At 40.8% G+C, this 15,134-nt stretch overlaps 1 protein-coding gene across 3 annotated transcripts in view; it reads right to left on the bottom strand.

The window, feature by feature from the left end:
- The window catches only part of lekr1 (Leucine-, glutamate- and lysine-rich protein 1), a 192,961-nt gene that overhangs the window by 103,267 nt on the left and 74,560 nt on the right, over positions 1–15,134 (bottom strand). For all 3 annotated transcript variants that reach the window (XM_072254578.1, XM_072254577.1, XM_072254579.1), the window contains exon 5: positions 7,939–8,124. In XM_072254578.1, the coding sequence (XP_072110679.1) occupies positions 7,939–8,124 (186 nt within the window). The remainder of the gene's footprint in view (positions 1–7,938; positions 8,125–15,134) is intronic.

The following is a 15,134-nucleotide window of genomic DNA, read 5'->3' as shown; positions in this document are numbered from 1 at the left end:
AATTTGAATGAATCAAGTGCAGTGGAAGTAGACAGACCAATTGTCTTTATTCTTGCCATGAGGTTGAAGTAATGGAAGCTGCCATTTTGTGAAGCTGCTCTGTATCCTCCATTTTGTGAACTGGATTTACTCGGCAGAATCAGTGTTTTAAAGTAGGCATAAAAATGTTCCAGGTAGTCTTCTGGACGAGAGATAATTGTCAAATAAGAAGCTATTCGTGAGGTGTTTTTTGGTATGAGGTAGAAGAGCTAATCAACAAAAAAAGGAAAGCTTGGCAAAAGGACATCAACTGCAAGGCAAAACGGGAAGCTCATTCCAAAGCTAAAGCAATAGTCCAGTATAGAGTAAGGGAAATAAAGAAGAGTAAGGTGGACTGAGAGGGCCCTAGAAATACAGCAGCTTGTTGACTCCGGTGATAGCAGGGGTTTCTACATTGTATTGCCACCAAGATAGTGTATGGCCCAAACTATTGTATCCTAAATCCCTTTCACTCCAAAGCTGGACAAAGGCTGCTGAAGGATAATGATCCCATCAAATCTCAATGGAAGGAACATTTTCAGGAGGTACTTAATTGTAACACCACTATTGACATTGAAGTCATCAACCAGCTCCCACAACGACCCATGAGGAAGGACATGAGTAAGCCTCCTAGTATCAAAGCAATGCAGAAAGCTTGCAAGAAATTGAGGAACTACAACATAACTGGCCTGACAGGATTCTAGCAGAAATCCTCAAGGAAGGTGGCACAGAACTTTTAAATCATATTCATGACCTGCTTGTCAAGATTTGGGACCAGGAGAAGATTCCAGCTGAACTCAGGGATGCCCTGATTGTCACACTCATCAAAAAGGGAGACAGGGCTGACTGCGGAAACTATAGAAACATCTCCCTCCTCTGTAAAACAGGAAAGGTACTCACCCGAATTTTATGTGACCGGCTTTCACAAAGGATTTTTTTTCCAGTCCTGATGAAGAGTCTCAGCCCGAAACATCAACGATATTCTTTTCCATAGATGCTGTCTGGCCTGCTGAGCTCCTCCAGCATTTTGTGTATGTTGGAAGGAGGGAGTAAGATGGATAACAGAAAGAAAATATTTCTGATAGGGTGAGGCAAAAGTCACAGTTTATGGAGCTGTTTCACTACAGGTCAGAGCAGTTGCTGACCTGAAACCAATAGTAAATGCTGGAAATGCCCAGCACATTAAACAGTCTCTGTGGAGAAAAATGGCATTTCACAGCTTTACAAGTCTCTTTGCTATCTTTCTCTCTCCCTCTCTCTTTTGCTCACCATCCTCATTATTCTATAAATCAGACAGCTCCATAAACATTGAAATCAGCTTGGCAAACATGGCTTTATACTATCAGAAATACCCTGTTTGTGTTATCCATTACTCATTCACCATTTCCGCAACACATCACTTTCCGAGTTCTAATAAGGGTCTTTGACACACAATTTTAAGTCTACTTCTCTTTCCACTGATGTTGCCTAATTTGCTGAGTGGTTTTGGACATTTTGTTTCTTCTGCTTTGAACTGCCTTTTTGAAATACACTACTGAAGTATCTTCTTAGATTCCAATAGCTGCAGCCTGTACAGTTAACTCATAAGTGATGGAAACTTTTTACTAAAACTACGTTGGCCTTGACCCTAAAACCATTACTTGGATCAAATTCTTATTTGCAAACTCAGTGTACTCGACCCTAGTAGCAGGGCAAGTTGCCCTGGTCTGGCTTGGGCTTTCAAAAAAATATTTTGCATAAAACATTACTTGCTCTAAATGCCAAACAGCTGTGAGAACAGAGTAACTGGGTTAGTTCCAAAACCAGAAGCAACAGTGCCGTGTTATGAGAATCCTATTATTATGACCAGCTTAGAAATAAATCAATTTCACAATAAAGACCAGCCAAACCGATAACCTTGGAAAATCATTTCCCTTTTTAAACAACTGCTAATGCAACTATTTTTCATCAACATGGGACTTAAACTCAATTATTTTTGAAGTTTGAACCATAACAACAGCAGTTTGAGATCTATACACAGCAGGGACCAAATTTTTTTCCATCTTACTGCTATCTGAATAAATCTTGGAAATGAAATAAAAGTATACGAAAGGTAATCCTATAAATAAAATATTCATTGGCATTCCAGTGGTTGCTTTATTAGGTACACTGTAGACCTGCTTGTTAATGCAAATATCTAATCAGCCAATCATGTAGCAGCAATTCAATGCAGAAAAGCATGCAGACATAGTCAAGAGCTTCAGTTGCTGTTCAGACCAAACATCTAAGAAATGTCATCTAAGTGACTTTGTCCACAGAAAGATTGTTGGTGCTAGATGGGGTGGTTTGAGTATCCGAGAAACTACTGATACCCTGGACTTTTTATGCACAGCAGTTTAGAGTTTACAGGCAATGGCATGAGAAACAAGAAACTTCCAAAGATTGGCAGTTCTGTGAACAAAAATGCCTTGTTAATGAGAGAGGTTAGAGGAGAATGGCCAGCATGGTTCAAGCTGACAGGAGGGCAACAGTAATTCAAATAACCACGCGTTACAACAGTGGTGTGCAAAGCCTCTCTGAATGCACAAAGTGGATGAGTTATATAGCAGCAGTAGTCCATGATCATACACTCAGTGGCCACTTTATTAGGTATCTCCTGCATCTATGAAGTGGTCACTGAGTGTAAGTAAAATGAAATGATGCTAATTTCACTTTTTTACCAGATAATAGATGGTATGAAACTTGATGATAGTTTAATTAGTTACACAGATATTTAGTAGATACCATTGAAGTGGAACCTCCAGACATAGAAAAGTATTAGGGCTAGACATGGGCGGTAGTAATGGTAAGGGCTCACTTGCATATGATAAAGTGATAAAAACATGGTATGATTAAACTATTTTTCTGTCTCAAAGTCAAATCTGATTTATATGACTAAGTTTTCAAAAAACACAAATAAGGAAGAAGATGCCCACAGGAAAGTACTTTTGAGTTTGGTGGAGCTCACAGGATTATGACGTTCATTGCAGTAATATCTAAAGTGAAGGCACTTGAAAAGTTCCATCAACGCTGTCTTCGAAACATCTTAAGTATCAGCTGGGAAGATAGAAGAACCAATGTCAGCAGGCTAAATGAAGCAGAAACAACGAGCATTGAAGCCTACGTCATCAAGAACCAACTAAGATGGCGCGGTCATGTTGTTCGGATGAAAGACGAATGTCTGCTGAAACAAACCTTCTACTCCCAGCTTAAAGAAGGCAAACATAAAAGAGGTGGACAACAGAAGAGATTCAAAAACGTCTTAAAAGCCAACATGAAGAAATGTAACATCAACATCAACAATTGGGAAACCAATGCCAAGGACCGGAAATTCTGGCAAACCGTCATCCGAGAAGGAACACACATCAAAGTTGCTGGTGAACGCAGCAGGCCAGGCAGCATCTGTAGGAAGAGGTGCAATCGACGTTTCAGGCCGAGACCCTTCGTCAGGGTCTCGGCCTGAAACGTCAACTGCACCTCTTCCTACAGATGCTGCCTGGCCTGCTGCGTTCACCAGCAACTTTGATGTGTGTTGCTTGAATTTCCAGCATCTGCAGAATTCCTGTTGTTTCCGAGAAGGAACAGCAACTTTCGAAGCCAACAGATGTGCAGAATTAGAAGAAAGGGGAAGAAAATGGAAAGAGAGGCAGCAACAACTAAAGCCTGATCTGCCATCTGGAACTACCTGTCTTGAATGCGGAAGAACTTTCAAAGCCAAGATTGGACTCTTAAGCCACCTGACAGCCCGGACCGAAGACCATCATCCTTGACCTTGAGGGATAGCCATGATGTTAATTAGGGGCCTGGGTCAGTAGAAAGATGTCTTAAAGTAAGACAACACAGATGGATGTATGTATGTAGGTATAAAGACAGGATTAACACAGTATGCTATGTTTCCTGCACAAATATAATGAATGGATTTGTTTCCCGAATAGAAGGCACCTAAAAGAATGTGATAAAGAGATAAATGGCCTATATGGGAAGATTAAAAAATCATCCCGTGACAATTAGTCCCTGCAGGATTGCCAGATGAGGTAATAACTCTGTTGAAAATAGGTGGGTACCAGATGGAACATGGTTAGTAATAACAGGTCTACTAATCTCTGGGAGGACATTGTTACTAGTCAATACATTAACTAACAGAATAAAAAAAAGATGTGTGTGTTAAGGGACTACGCAATGCTAATTGAAGCCAGGGGCTGATAAGAAACAATCTTATAATGGAGGGAGACTGATGTCAAAGAGGTTCTGATCATGCACCTTTTTGTTTCAGATCAGATACGAGGTAATAAATAGACCTCTGTATATATGTGGAATCAATACATCTCATTTTCAAAATGTGCATAAATACACCACCAAGGAGAGACTGTGCCCTTGAAAAAAATGGGGCTCCCTTCTTCAAAGTTCAGAGTTCAAAGCAAATTTATTATCGAAGTATATACATGTCACCATTTATAACCCTGAGATGCATTCTCTTGTGAGTATACTCAATATAACCATAATAGAATAATAGCCATATTAGAATCAATTAAAGACTGCACCAACTTGGGCATTCAAACAGCATGCAAAAGACAACAAACTGTGCAAATAAAAAAAAAGAAATAATAATAATAATAAATAAAAAGCAATAAATATCGAGAACGTGAGATGAAGAGTCCTTGAAAGTGAGTCTATAGGTTTTGGGAAAGTTTCAATGATGGGGTAAGTGAAGTAGAGTGAAGTTATCCCCTTTCATTCAAAAGCTTGATGGTTGAGAGGTAATAACTATTCCTGAACCTGGTGACACAAGTCTTGAGACACCTGCATCCTCTTCCTTATGCTAACAGTAAAAAGAGAGCATGCACTGGGTGGTTGGGTGTCCCTGATGATGGAAGCTGCATTTTTGCAACAACACTTTGTGTAGAAGTAGCTCAGTGGTGAAGAGGGCTTTACTTGTAATGGACTAGGCCTAGTGTATCCACTACTTCTTGCAGCATTTTCCATTCAAGGGCATTGGTATTTCCATGCCAGGCTGTGATGCAGCCAGTCATCATACTCATGTCATGCTAAATTTTCGCAAACTCTTAACGGAGTAGATGCGCTGCCATGCTTTCTCCGTAATTGCACTTACGTGCTGGACACAGGGCAGATTCTCCGAAATAATGACACCAAGAAATTTAAAGTTTCTGACCCTCTCCACCTCTGATCCTCCGATGAGGACTGGCTCATGGGCTTCTGGTTTCCTCTTCCTGAAGTCAATAATCAGCTCCCTTGTCTTGCTGACATTGAGTAAGATGTTGTTGTTATAGTATCACTCAGCCAGGTTTTCATTCTTCCCTCCTAAATGCTGATTCGTCACCACCTTTGATTTGGCTTACAACAGCGGTGTCATCAGCAAACTTGAATATGGCAATATGCTTCATCACATAGTCAAAAGTGGAAAGCGAGTAGAGCACGGGGCTAAGCACACATCCCTGTGGTGCACCTGTGCTGATGTAGATTGTGAAGGAAATGTTTTTGCCAATCGAAACTGACTGAGTTCTGTAAGTGAAGAAATCCAGGATCCAATTACACAAGAAGGTATTGAGGCCAAAGTCTTGAAGTGTATTTATTAGTTTTGAGGGGTTGATACTATTGAATGCCGAGCTGTAGTTGATAAAGAGCATCCTGATGTACAGCCCAGATGTTCCAGGGTTGTGTGAAGAGCCAATGAGATGGCATCAGGTTTGGAACTGTTGCTCCAGTAGGCAAATTGGAGCAGATCCAAGTTGCTTCTCAGGCGGGAGCTGATATATTTCATCACCAACCTCTCAAAACATTTCATCACTATGAATGTAAGTGCTACTGGACAATAGTCATTGAGGCAGATTTCCACACTCTTCTTTAGCACCAGTATAATTGAAGCCCGCTGGAAGCAGCTGGGTACCTCGGACTTCCAAAGCGAGAACATCTCAGTGAACGTTCCAGCCAGTTGATCAGTACAGGTCTTTAATACTTGGCCAGATACCACCTCCCCCCACCGACCTGGGCTGGATGCTTTTCCTGGGTTTACCCTCCTGAATGCTGCACACATGTTGGCCTCAGAGACTGGAATCACAGGATCATCCAGGGTTGTGGGAGTTTCTGATGGTTCTTCCATGTTTTGACAGTCAAAGTGAGCATAGAAGGCATTGAGCTCATCTGTAAGCAAAGCCCTGTTGTCATCTATATCACTTGATTTTACTTTATAAGAGGTGATAGTATTCAAGCCCTGCCACAACTATCTAGCATTCTTCGTTTATTTAAGTTTAGTGCAGAATTGCTACTTCTTTCATGAACTGGCTTTCCAGAGATTGTACCTGGATCTCTAGTAACTTTCTTGGTCACCAGACCTGAAAGCCTCCAATCTGGCCCTCAGCAGATTGCAGATCTCATAGTTCATCCAAAGTTACGGGTTGTGGAAGACTGAATGAATTTGTGGTGACACACTCATCTACAACTGTTTTAATAAAGTCCATAACAACCATTGTGTATTCATTCAGATCCACAGATGAATCCTTGAACACAGCCCAGTTCATTGACTCGAAGCAAATCTGTAGCCGCTCCTCTGCCTCCTCTGACTACCTCTTTGTTGTCCTAATCTCTGGAGTTTTGCTCTTTAGCCTCTGCCCGTATGCAGGTAGGAGAAGGGCAGCCAAATGATCAGATGTACTGAAATGTGGTCTGGGAATGAAAATGTAGGCATTCCTTATCATAGTATAACAGTGGTCTGGTGTGTTGGGATCTCTAGTTCCACAGGTTACATGCTGACGGCAACTGGGCCTGCTTTTCTTCAAACAAGCCTAGTTGAAATCCCTGATTAAGTCTTGAAATGTGTTGGGATGGACGGTTTTCTGCATCATGCAGTATCTCAAGCCCTTTATTATAGTCGGCCGCTGGTGAGATGTAAACTCCGGTCAGAATAATAGAGGAGAACCCCCTAGGTAAATAGAACAGACAGCCTTTGACCGTTAGGTGTTCAAGGTTGAGGGAACACTAGTTCAACAAAACCACCATATCACAGCACTACAGAGAGTTTATTACAAGACACATACCTCCACCTTTTGTTTTTTCTGAATCAGCAGTTCAGTCTATCCTGTGATTGAAAAGCATTTGGGTTTGATCACCATATCTAGTGTGCTGGGATTAAGCCATGCCTCATTCAAATATAGAACACAACGATCTCTCATTTCCTTCTGATACAGCAATCTTGACCTCAGCTCAATTTTGTTCTCCAGTGACTACACATTGCCTGCTAACAAAATGCTGGGTAGAGGGGTTCTCATTCCTCTGTGTTTCAGCCTGGCTTGGAGACCCCTTTTTTTCCAGCCACGGTGGTGAACCTTCACCCACAGGTGCCATACCTGCTTGCTTAAGAGTTAAGTCCACCAAGTCCTTCATAAGATCGTGAAATCTGTAGATCATGAAGTTGATTAAAAGTACATTACTTACAAGGAAATTACTTGCAGCAGATTGCAGTGAGAATAATTCAAAAATGGTATATTTAGAAGTATTGCACTTAGCTGGCAGAATGTCACCATGGTTCACCAGCGCCATCCTCAAAGAAGCAACAGGTACCAAAATATTTCTCCATCTGACCACTATATGGATTTTTACCAGTGATTTATTTGTTGCATAACACCACTGTGGCAAAATCATTTTATTATTTTTCGCCTAGTTGCAGGCAGCATAAATCTACATTGGATTCTTTGTATGCTTAATTTCACCAAATATTTAACAGTCACTAGAACCTTGACCATATTGCATGCTTTTTTGCATGGAATTACTGCTACATGATTGGCTGATCAGATATTTGCATTAATGCACACGTGTGCAAGTGTACCTAATAAAGTGGCCACTGAGTGTATAACTAAGCTCATATCCTTCAGCTGAATTTTTACTTACCAAGTGCCTGTTCCTGTGAATCATGACATCTGATTTCAAGTTCAGTCTTCTTCTGTGCTAAATCATTAATTTGTTGGCTTTGTAATGCAACTGTAGTTGTCGTAACATGTAGCTCTTTGACTTGATTCTGAAGGGCATCCACCTCTTCATTAGATCTCTTAAGGCTTTCTTGCAATTGAAAAATTTCTGAAAATAAAGGAAAGAATTGTAATTTCATTATCATAGTCCCTGTCATTTTGTTCATCTTCAATCCAGCTCAAATGCAAATTCTGATTTATCACTTTCTAATTCAAATTCTAAGAATGATTCATGAGTAAGTACTCTGATTCATGTAGAAATGATCATCTGGAAAATTGTGCAGTGCACTAGCCCTTCCAGTTGAGAAAGAAGTCACTAGAATATCTACTTTCTATGGTAGGAAACACAAGTCATTATTTATCATGGTTTCACAATGCTTTTAAATAAGCAGCATATTTAATATGCCCTGTTGTCTAACTCCCTTCATGAATCATGACATTAACAAGTACAGTACTCTCTGATGTGGCAGCAGTCTTGTAAAATGGGATATGCACAAAGAATAAACATGAAGCAATAATGGCCAAGATTTAAATTGATGTTATTTTTCTCACTTCTAATGTCACAATACTAAGCTATGACTACTAAAATCATTTAAGTGAAACAGAACAACTTTAAAATGTGTAGACTGTCTCCTGCATTATGCACATCTCCTCTCTTCATATTCTACAAATCACAATATCCTGCTTCCTTTCTCCCACGTGGTCTCTTGGTTCAGCTTCCTACCATTGATTTTACTGCCCTGCAAATGTTCTGCTAATTTGTTTAAACACCAAAGAGGAAATAGAAAGAATAAAACCATAATTAGGTCCTGCTGTTAAATTTAGAAGGATCTCGGAATCCATGCTTCTCCACAAAATTCCTATCATCCTAGAATATTGAGACCATTGTAGAAACATAGCAAGCCTACAGCACAATACAGGCTCTTCGGCCCACAAAGCTGTGCCAACCATGTCCTTACTTTAGGAATTACCTAGGGTTACCCATAGCCCTCTATTTTTTCAAGCTCCATGTACCTATCCAGGAGTCTCTTAAAAGACCCTATCGTATCTGCTTCCACCACCGTCGCTGGCAGCCCATTCCACGCACTCACCATTCTGCGTAAAAAACTTACCCCTGACATCTCCTCTGTACCTACTTCCAAGCACCTTAAAACTGTGCTCTCTCGTGTTAGCTATTTCAGCCCTGGGAGAAAAACCTCTGACTATCCACACCATCAATGCCTCTCATCAACATATATACCTCTATCAGGTTGTACCTGTACTTGTGTTGTTTTAGTGGACAACACCTGTAAATATCAAGTTATTAGTCTGAAAGTTAACTTCGTTTCTCCCTCCACAAATGTTGTTTGATCCGCTTATTATTTTCTGTTTTTATTTAATTTTTGAGATACAGCACAGCATTGTTGCAACAAATGAAAAAATCCTTTTCTTAGTTTATCCCGTTTAGATGGCACTGGTGAAGCCAAGCAACTACTTACTGGTGGAAAACAAAACAAAGAATACAACTAAGTACTTTACTAATAACATTTTTATGGTAAAATTAATGATAAACGATCACTGCAACAACAGAGAGGTGGGCAGAGGCGAGGCTGAGTTGAGGGTCAAAGTCAAGGCAGATTTGAGGCAAGTGGAGGCAAGGCAAAATTAGATTGAGCAAAGACCAGGAAAAGTCGAGGCCCATCCACCTAAACTGAGAGCCAGGAAAGACCCGTGGTTTGATTGATCTAAATGCCAGCCCAATTTGAAAAGGTTGGGTATAGGCCGAAACATGACAGTAGGATCCAGGCCCAGAGCATATCGAAGTGACGGGACCTGGGTCCTAAAGCAAGGAACAACCCAACATTCGTATGATTTAAATGCTGGTCCAAATTGAAAAGGCAGGGTGTCGGGACCAGAGGCAAGGGTTGGGATGGTTCTGGTGCTGCTCCATGGCGTTCATTCAGCTCTGCACTGAACTGAGGCGGAGGCCTGCTCTGGGCTTCATGCCTGTGAACTCACTTTTGTTTTGAATGCTATTTGTTTACTTTTATTGTTTACATAATGTTTCTTTTCTCTGGACCTTAGGTGTTTACAATGTCTAGACAAACTTTTGAGTGATGAACATTCCATTTGAACTAATGAACATACCAAGACGAGCTGCTGTCCTGCCTATTCCATCTCCCATGTGTTCTATCTCTGTAAGCATCATAGTTCAGTGCAGCACCTACACCTACTACTTCTGGCATACAGTAGTTTGGGCCTGCTCACATGCTGACACACATGGATCAATGGAAGTGGGCAAAGAATCTCAGCATGGACGCAGTGTGCCGACAGCCTGATTCTGTGTTGTATGAATCTACAATGCTTTTAAGTAAAGAACCAAATAAACAACAATTACATTCATAATTCAAAGCTCATAAACTGTGTATGTACAACCATCATGCAGATATTTCATACAAATGAAATGAAGATGAAATGGAAAATGAGCAACTTGAATGTAGTATTCAAACTATGTGCAGTTCTTATCTAAAAGGGTACAATGCAAAAGGCTCAAAATCTGAAAGAAGGTCAAATTTAAAGATATCTGCCTATTTAATCTGTCATTAATCCATTTCATCTGGCTATTCATTTTCCAATTTCCGTAAGAGTAGAATTAGGTTATTCGGCCTATCAAGTCTGCTCCACCATTTAACCTCATTCTACCTTCTCCGTGAAACTTTCGATGCCCTTGCTAATCAGGACCTATCAACTCCACTTTAAATATCTCCAATGACTTGACATCCACAGCCATCTGTTGCAATGAATTCCACAGATTCACCGTCCTCTGGCTAAAGAAATTCCTCCACACCTCTGTTCAAAAAGGAAGCTCCTCTGTTCTGAGACTGTGCTCTCTGGTTCAAGAGTCTCCCACTCCTCAAAGTACTCTCTCCATGTCCACTGTACCCAGGCCTTTCAATATTCAGTAGGTTTCAATGAGATTCCCCACTCCCCTTTCTTTTAAACTCTAGTAAGTAGAGGCCCAGAGTCATTAAACACTCCTCATATGTTAACCTTTTCATTCCCGGGATCATTCTCATGAACCTCCTCAGGACCCTCTTCAATGCCAGCACATTCTTTCTTAGGTATTTTCAGTGCCTTTATCCAATAAAAGTTATAAAAAGTTAATGTAGTAGTACTGATTGCTGTGGCACATCACACATTAGAACTTACCAGTCAGAGAAAGATCCACTTACATAGGCTATTATCTGTTAGCCAGCCAATCTATTACTTACATCACTTATTATGTTAGACCAATCGGGTACAGTATTATGTATCAATTTTAGTGAACATCTTATAAGGAGGAAAGAGAGCTAAGAAATGGAGAAGTTTCGTGAGGAAATTCCAGAGCTCTGATCCTTTGCTACCAGTTGTGGAGTGACCACTTTTAGGCAAGAAGACAAAACTAGACAAATACAAGTATTTACATGGATTTTAGGGACAGAGATGATCGCAGAGAAGGAGAGAAGGAAAGTCACAGAGAAACTGAAAACATGAAATGAAAATCAAGGTGTTACTTATCTGGGCATTAACATTGATCAGAAAGTACAGAAACAAAGATTAAATGTAAAACTGCAAGTTTTCACACAGCTAGCAAATCTTTTGACTAGAGTTACAGAGTGTGGAAATTGGACCACCGCAATTGATCAAGTCTGAAGGTATCAATGGAATGGATGAGTATTCCATGGGGAAATGTAATGAAACAAGGAAGAAGTAAGGGAATTTTTGAAGTTTGAAACTATCGTTTTCAACAATATCACAGAAATTTGGCTGGAAGCCCAATTCAGCAGCCAATGCGACTGCAAGTTAGTTCTGTTAAAAGTTATTAAGGGACATAATTCAATAGTGTAGTGTCTTTTAATGGAGATTTTAAAAAATGGCTTTGATCTTTCCTATAATTTGTTAAAAAGACTCCTCCAACACTAGCCTTCTAGCAATTTAAGGGCAATGGAGAGTTTAAGAAAAGGAACAGTGAGATTGAATTGGATGTCATTAAGGTATAAATGTTAAGTAATTAGTTTTTGGTGGAGCAGTAATTAAATGAAAAATAGGACACAGGCAAGAACAGATCACCAGGACAACACTGTAGCAAAGCAGAAGAGTCTAGAAAGAAGAAACTTAGTTTAGAATACAAGTTCATACATTTGGGACTACGCTGAGGAAAATGTATTCACTCAGAGAGCGAAAGTGTATAATTCTGTACCATTTCAAGTTATGGAGACCAAGTTGCTGAATATATTAAAGAAAGAGTTAGATTTCTCAACTCAAAATACATCAGTGGTATGGAAAGAGTCCAAAAATATGGTATTCAATCGCAGAGCACACGCAAATGGGTGAGAAGCCAGCACAATACCGCTCCTATTTTTCACTAAGTTGCAACGGTAGGCCACTTTTGTCAAATCATTGTCAAAGAACCCAAACCACAAATTAGTTTATTGATATCAAATTATTAATGGGCAAGATAATTTAAAAAAGCAGTAGTAGATGTTACGTACACAATTTAGTGTTCTGTAAATTAGCATTACAAAAACTATACTGTATATTAAATATAATAGCTAGAAATGGAGGCACTTCATTATAGTTTTGTAAGTGTATGGGTGTCCCCCAGTTAACAATGTGGTTAGATGCTAAAGAACTGTTCATTCTGCGAAAATTCAAATAGCGAGTGATCAGAATCAGGTTTATTATTACCAGCATGTGACGTGAAATTTGTTAACTTAGCAGCAACAGTTCAATGCAATATATAATATAGAGGAAAATAATAATAATAAATAAATCTTATTCAGTATACTTTATACAGTATACATATATAGAACAGATTAAAAATCGTGCAAAAAAAATACTGTATATTAAAAAAAAGTGAGGTAGTGTCCAAGGGTTCAATGTCCACTTAGAATCGGATGGCAGAGGGGAAGAAGCTGTTCCTGAATCGCTGAGTGTGTGCCTTCAGGCTTCTGTACCTCCTACCTGATGGCAACAGTGAGAAAAGGGCATGGCCTGGGTGCCAGAGGTCATTAATAATGGATGCTGCCTTTCTAAGACACCGCTCCCTGAAGATGTCCTGGGTACTTTGTAGGCTAGTACCCAAGATGGAGCTCACTAGATTTATAACCCTTTGCAGCTTCTTTCAGTCCTGTGCAGTAGTTCTCCCCCGACCCCCCACCATACCAGTCAGTGATTGAGCCCTTCAGAATACTCTCCACAGTACATCTATAGAAGTTTTTGAGTGTATTTGTTGACATACCAAATCTCAACAAACTCCTAATAAAGTATAGTCGCCGCCTTGCTTTCTTTATAACTGCATCAATATGTTGGGATCAGGTTAGATCCTCAGAGATCTTGACACCCAGGAACTTGAAGCTGCTCACTGTCTCCACTTCTGATCCCTCTATGAGAATTGATTTGTGTTCCTTCGTCTTACCCTTCCAGAAGTCCACAATCAGCTCTTTCATCTCATTGACATTGAATGCCAGGTTGTTGCTGCGGCACCACTCCACTATTTGGCATATCTCACTCCTGTACACCCTTTTGTCACCACCTCAGATTCTACCAACGATAGTTGTATCGTCTGCAAATTTATAGATGGTATTTGAGCTATGCCTAGCCACACAGTCATGGGTATTTTGAGAGTAGGGCAGTGGGCTAAGCACACCCCTCTGAAGTGCACCAGTGTTAATCAGCGAAGAGGAGATAATATCACCAACCCGCATAGATTGTAGTCCTCCGGTTAGGAAGTCGAGGGTCCAATTGCAGAGGGAGGTACAGAGGGCCAGGTTCTGCAACTCCTCAATCAGGATTGTGGGAATGATGGTATTAAATGCTGAGCTATAGTCGATGAACAGCATCCTGACGTAGGTATTTGTGTTGTCCAGGTGGTCTAAAGCCCTGTGGAGAGCCATTGAGATTGCATCTGCCATTGACCTATTGTGGCGATAGGCAAATTGCAATGCGTCCAAGTCCTTGCTGTGGCAGGAGTACAGTCTAGTCATGATCAACCTCTCAAAGCATTTCATCACTGTAGATGTGAGTGCTACTGGATGATAGTCATTAAGGCAGCTAATATTATTCTTTTTAGGCACTGGTATAATTATTGCCTTTTTGAAGCAAGTGGGAACTTCCGCCTGTAGCAGTGAGAGGTTGAAAATGTCCTTGATAGCTCCCGCCAGTTAGTTGGCACAGGTCTTCAGAGCCTTACCAGGTACTCTATTGGGGCCTCCCACCTTGCAAGGGTTCATTCTCTTTAAAGGCAGCCTAACATCGGCCTCTGAGACAGAGATCTCAGGGTCATCAGGTGCAGCACGGATCTTCACAGTTCTAGTGGTATTTTCCCTTTTGAAGCGGGCACAGAAGAACTGAGTTCATCTGGTAGTGAAGCATTAATGCCATTCATACTATTGGGTTTTGCTTTGCCGAAAGTAATGTCTTGCATGCCCTGCCACAGTTGTCGTGCATCCGATGTCACCTCCAACTTCATTCAAAATTGTCTCTTTGCCCTTGAAATAGCCCTCTGCAAATCACATCCGGTTTTCTGGTACAGGCCTGGGTTGCTGGACTTGAATGACACAGATCTAGCCTTCAGCAGAGGACGTACCTCTTGGTTCGTCCTCGGCTTTTGGTTTGGGAATGCGCAGTAAGTCTTGGTAGGCACACACTCATCCACACAGGATTTAATGAAGTCGGTAACAACTGCAACATACTCATCCAGATTCGAAGATGAATCGCGGAACACAGTCCAGTCCACTGATTCAAAGCAGTCCTGTAGGTGCTCCTGTGCTTCCCTTGGTCCTCACTGCTGGTGCTGCAGTCTTCAATCTCTGCCTATACTCAGGGAGCAGTAGTACAGCCAGGTGATCAGACTTCCCGAAGTGTGGGCATGGAATAGCACGTTTGGCATTCTTGATGGTGGCTTAGCAATGGTCCAGTGTGTTGTTTTCTCTAGTACTGCAAGTAATCTGTTGATGGTAATTGCTATGTGATTTTTCTCAGACTGGCCTGGTTAAAATCTCCCAAACCAATGGTGAAGGCGTTAGGATGTGCTATTTTGTGCATGTTGATCCCATTGCCCAGATCATCTGAAATCTGATTGACAATGGCCTAAGGCGG

Source organism: Mobula birostris, chromosome 4, assembly GCF_030028105.1.
Source record: "Mobula birostris isolate sMobBir1 chromosome 4, sMobBir1.hap1, whole genome shotgun sequence".
In the NCBI taxonomy this organism is placed as follows: Eukaryota; Metazoa; Chordata; class Chondrichthyes; order Myliobatiformes; family Myliobatidae; genus Mobula; species Mobula birostris.
The sequence above is the reverse complement of the archived record's forward strand: the minus strand, read 5'-3'. Positions and strand labels throughout refer to the sequence as shown.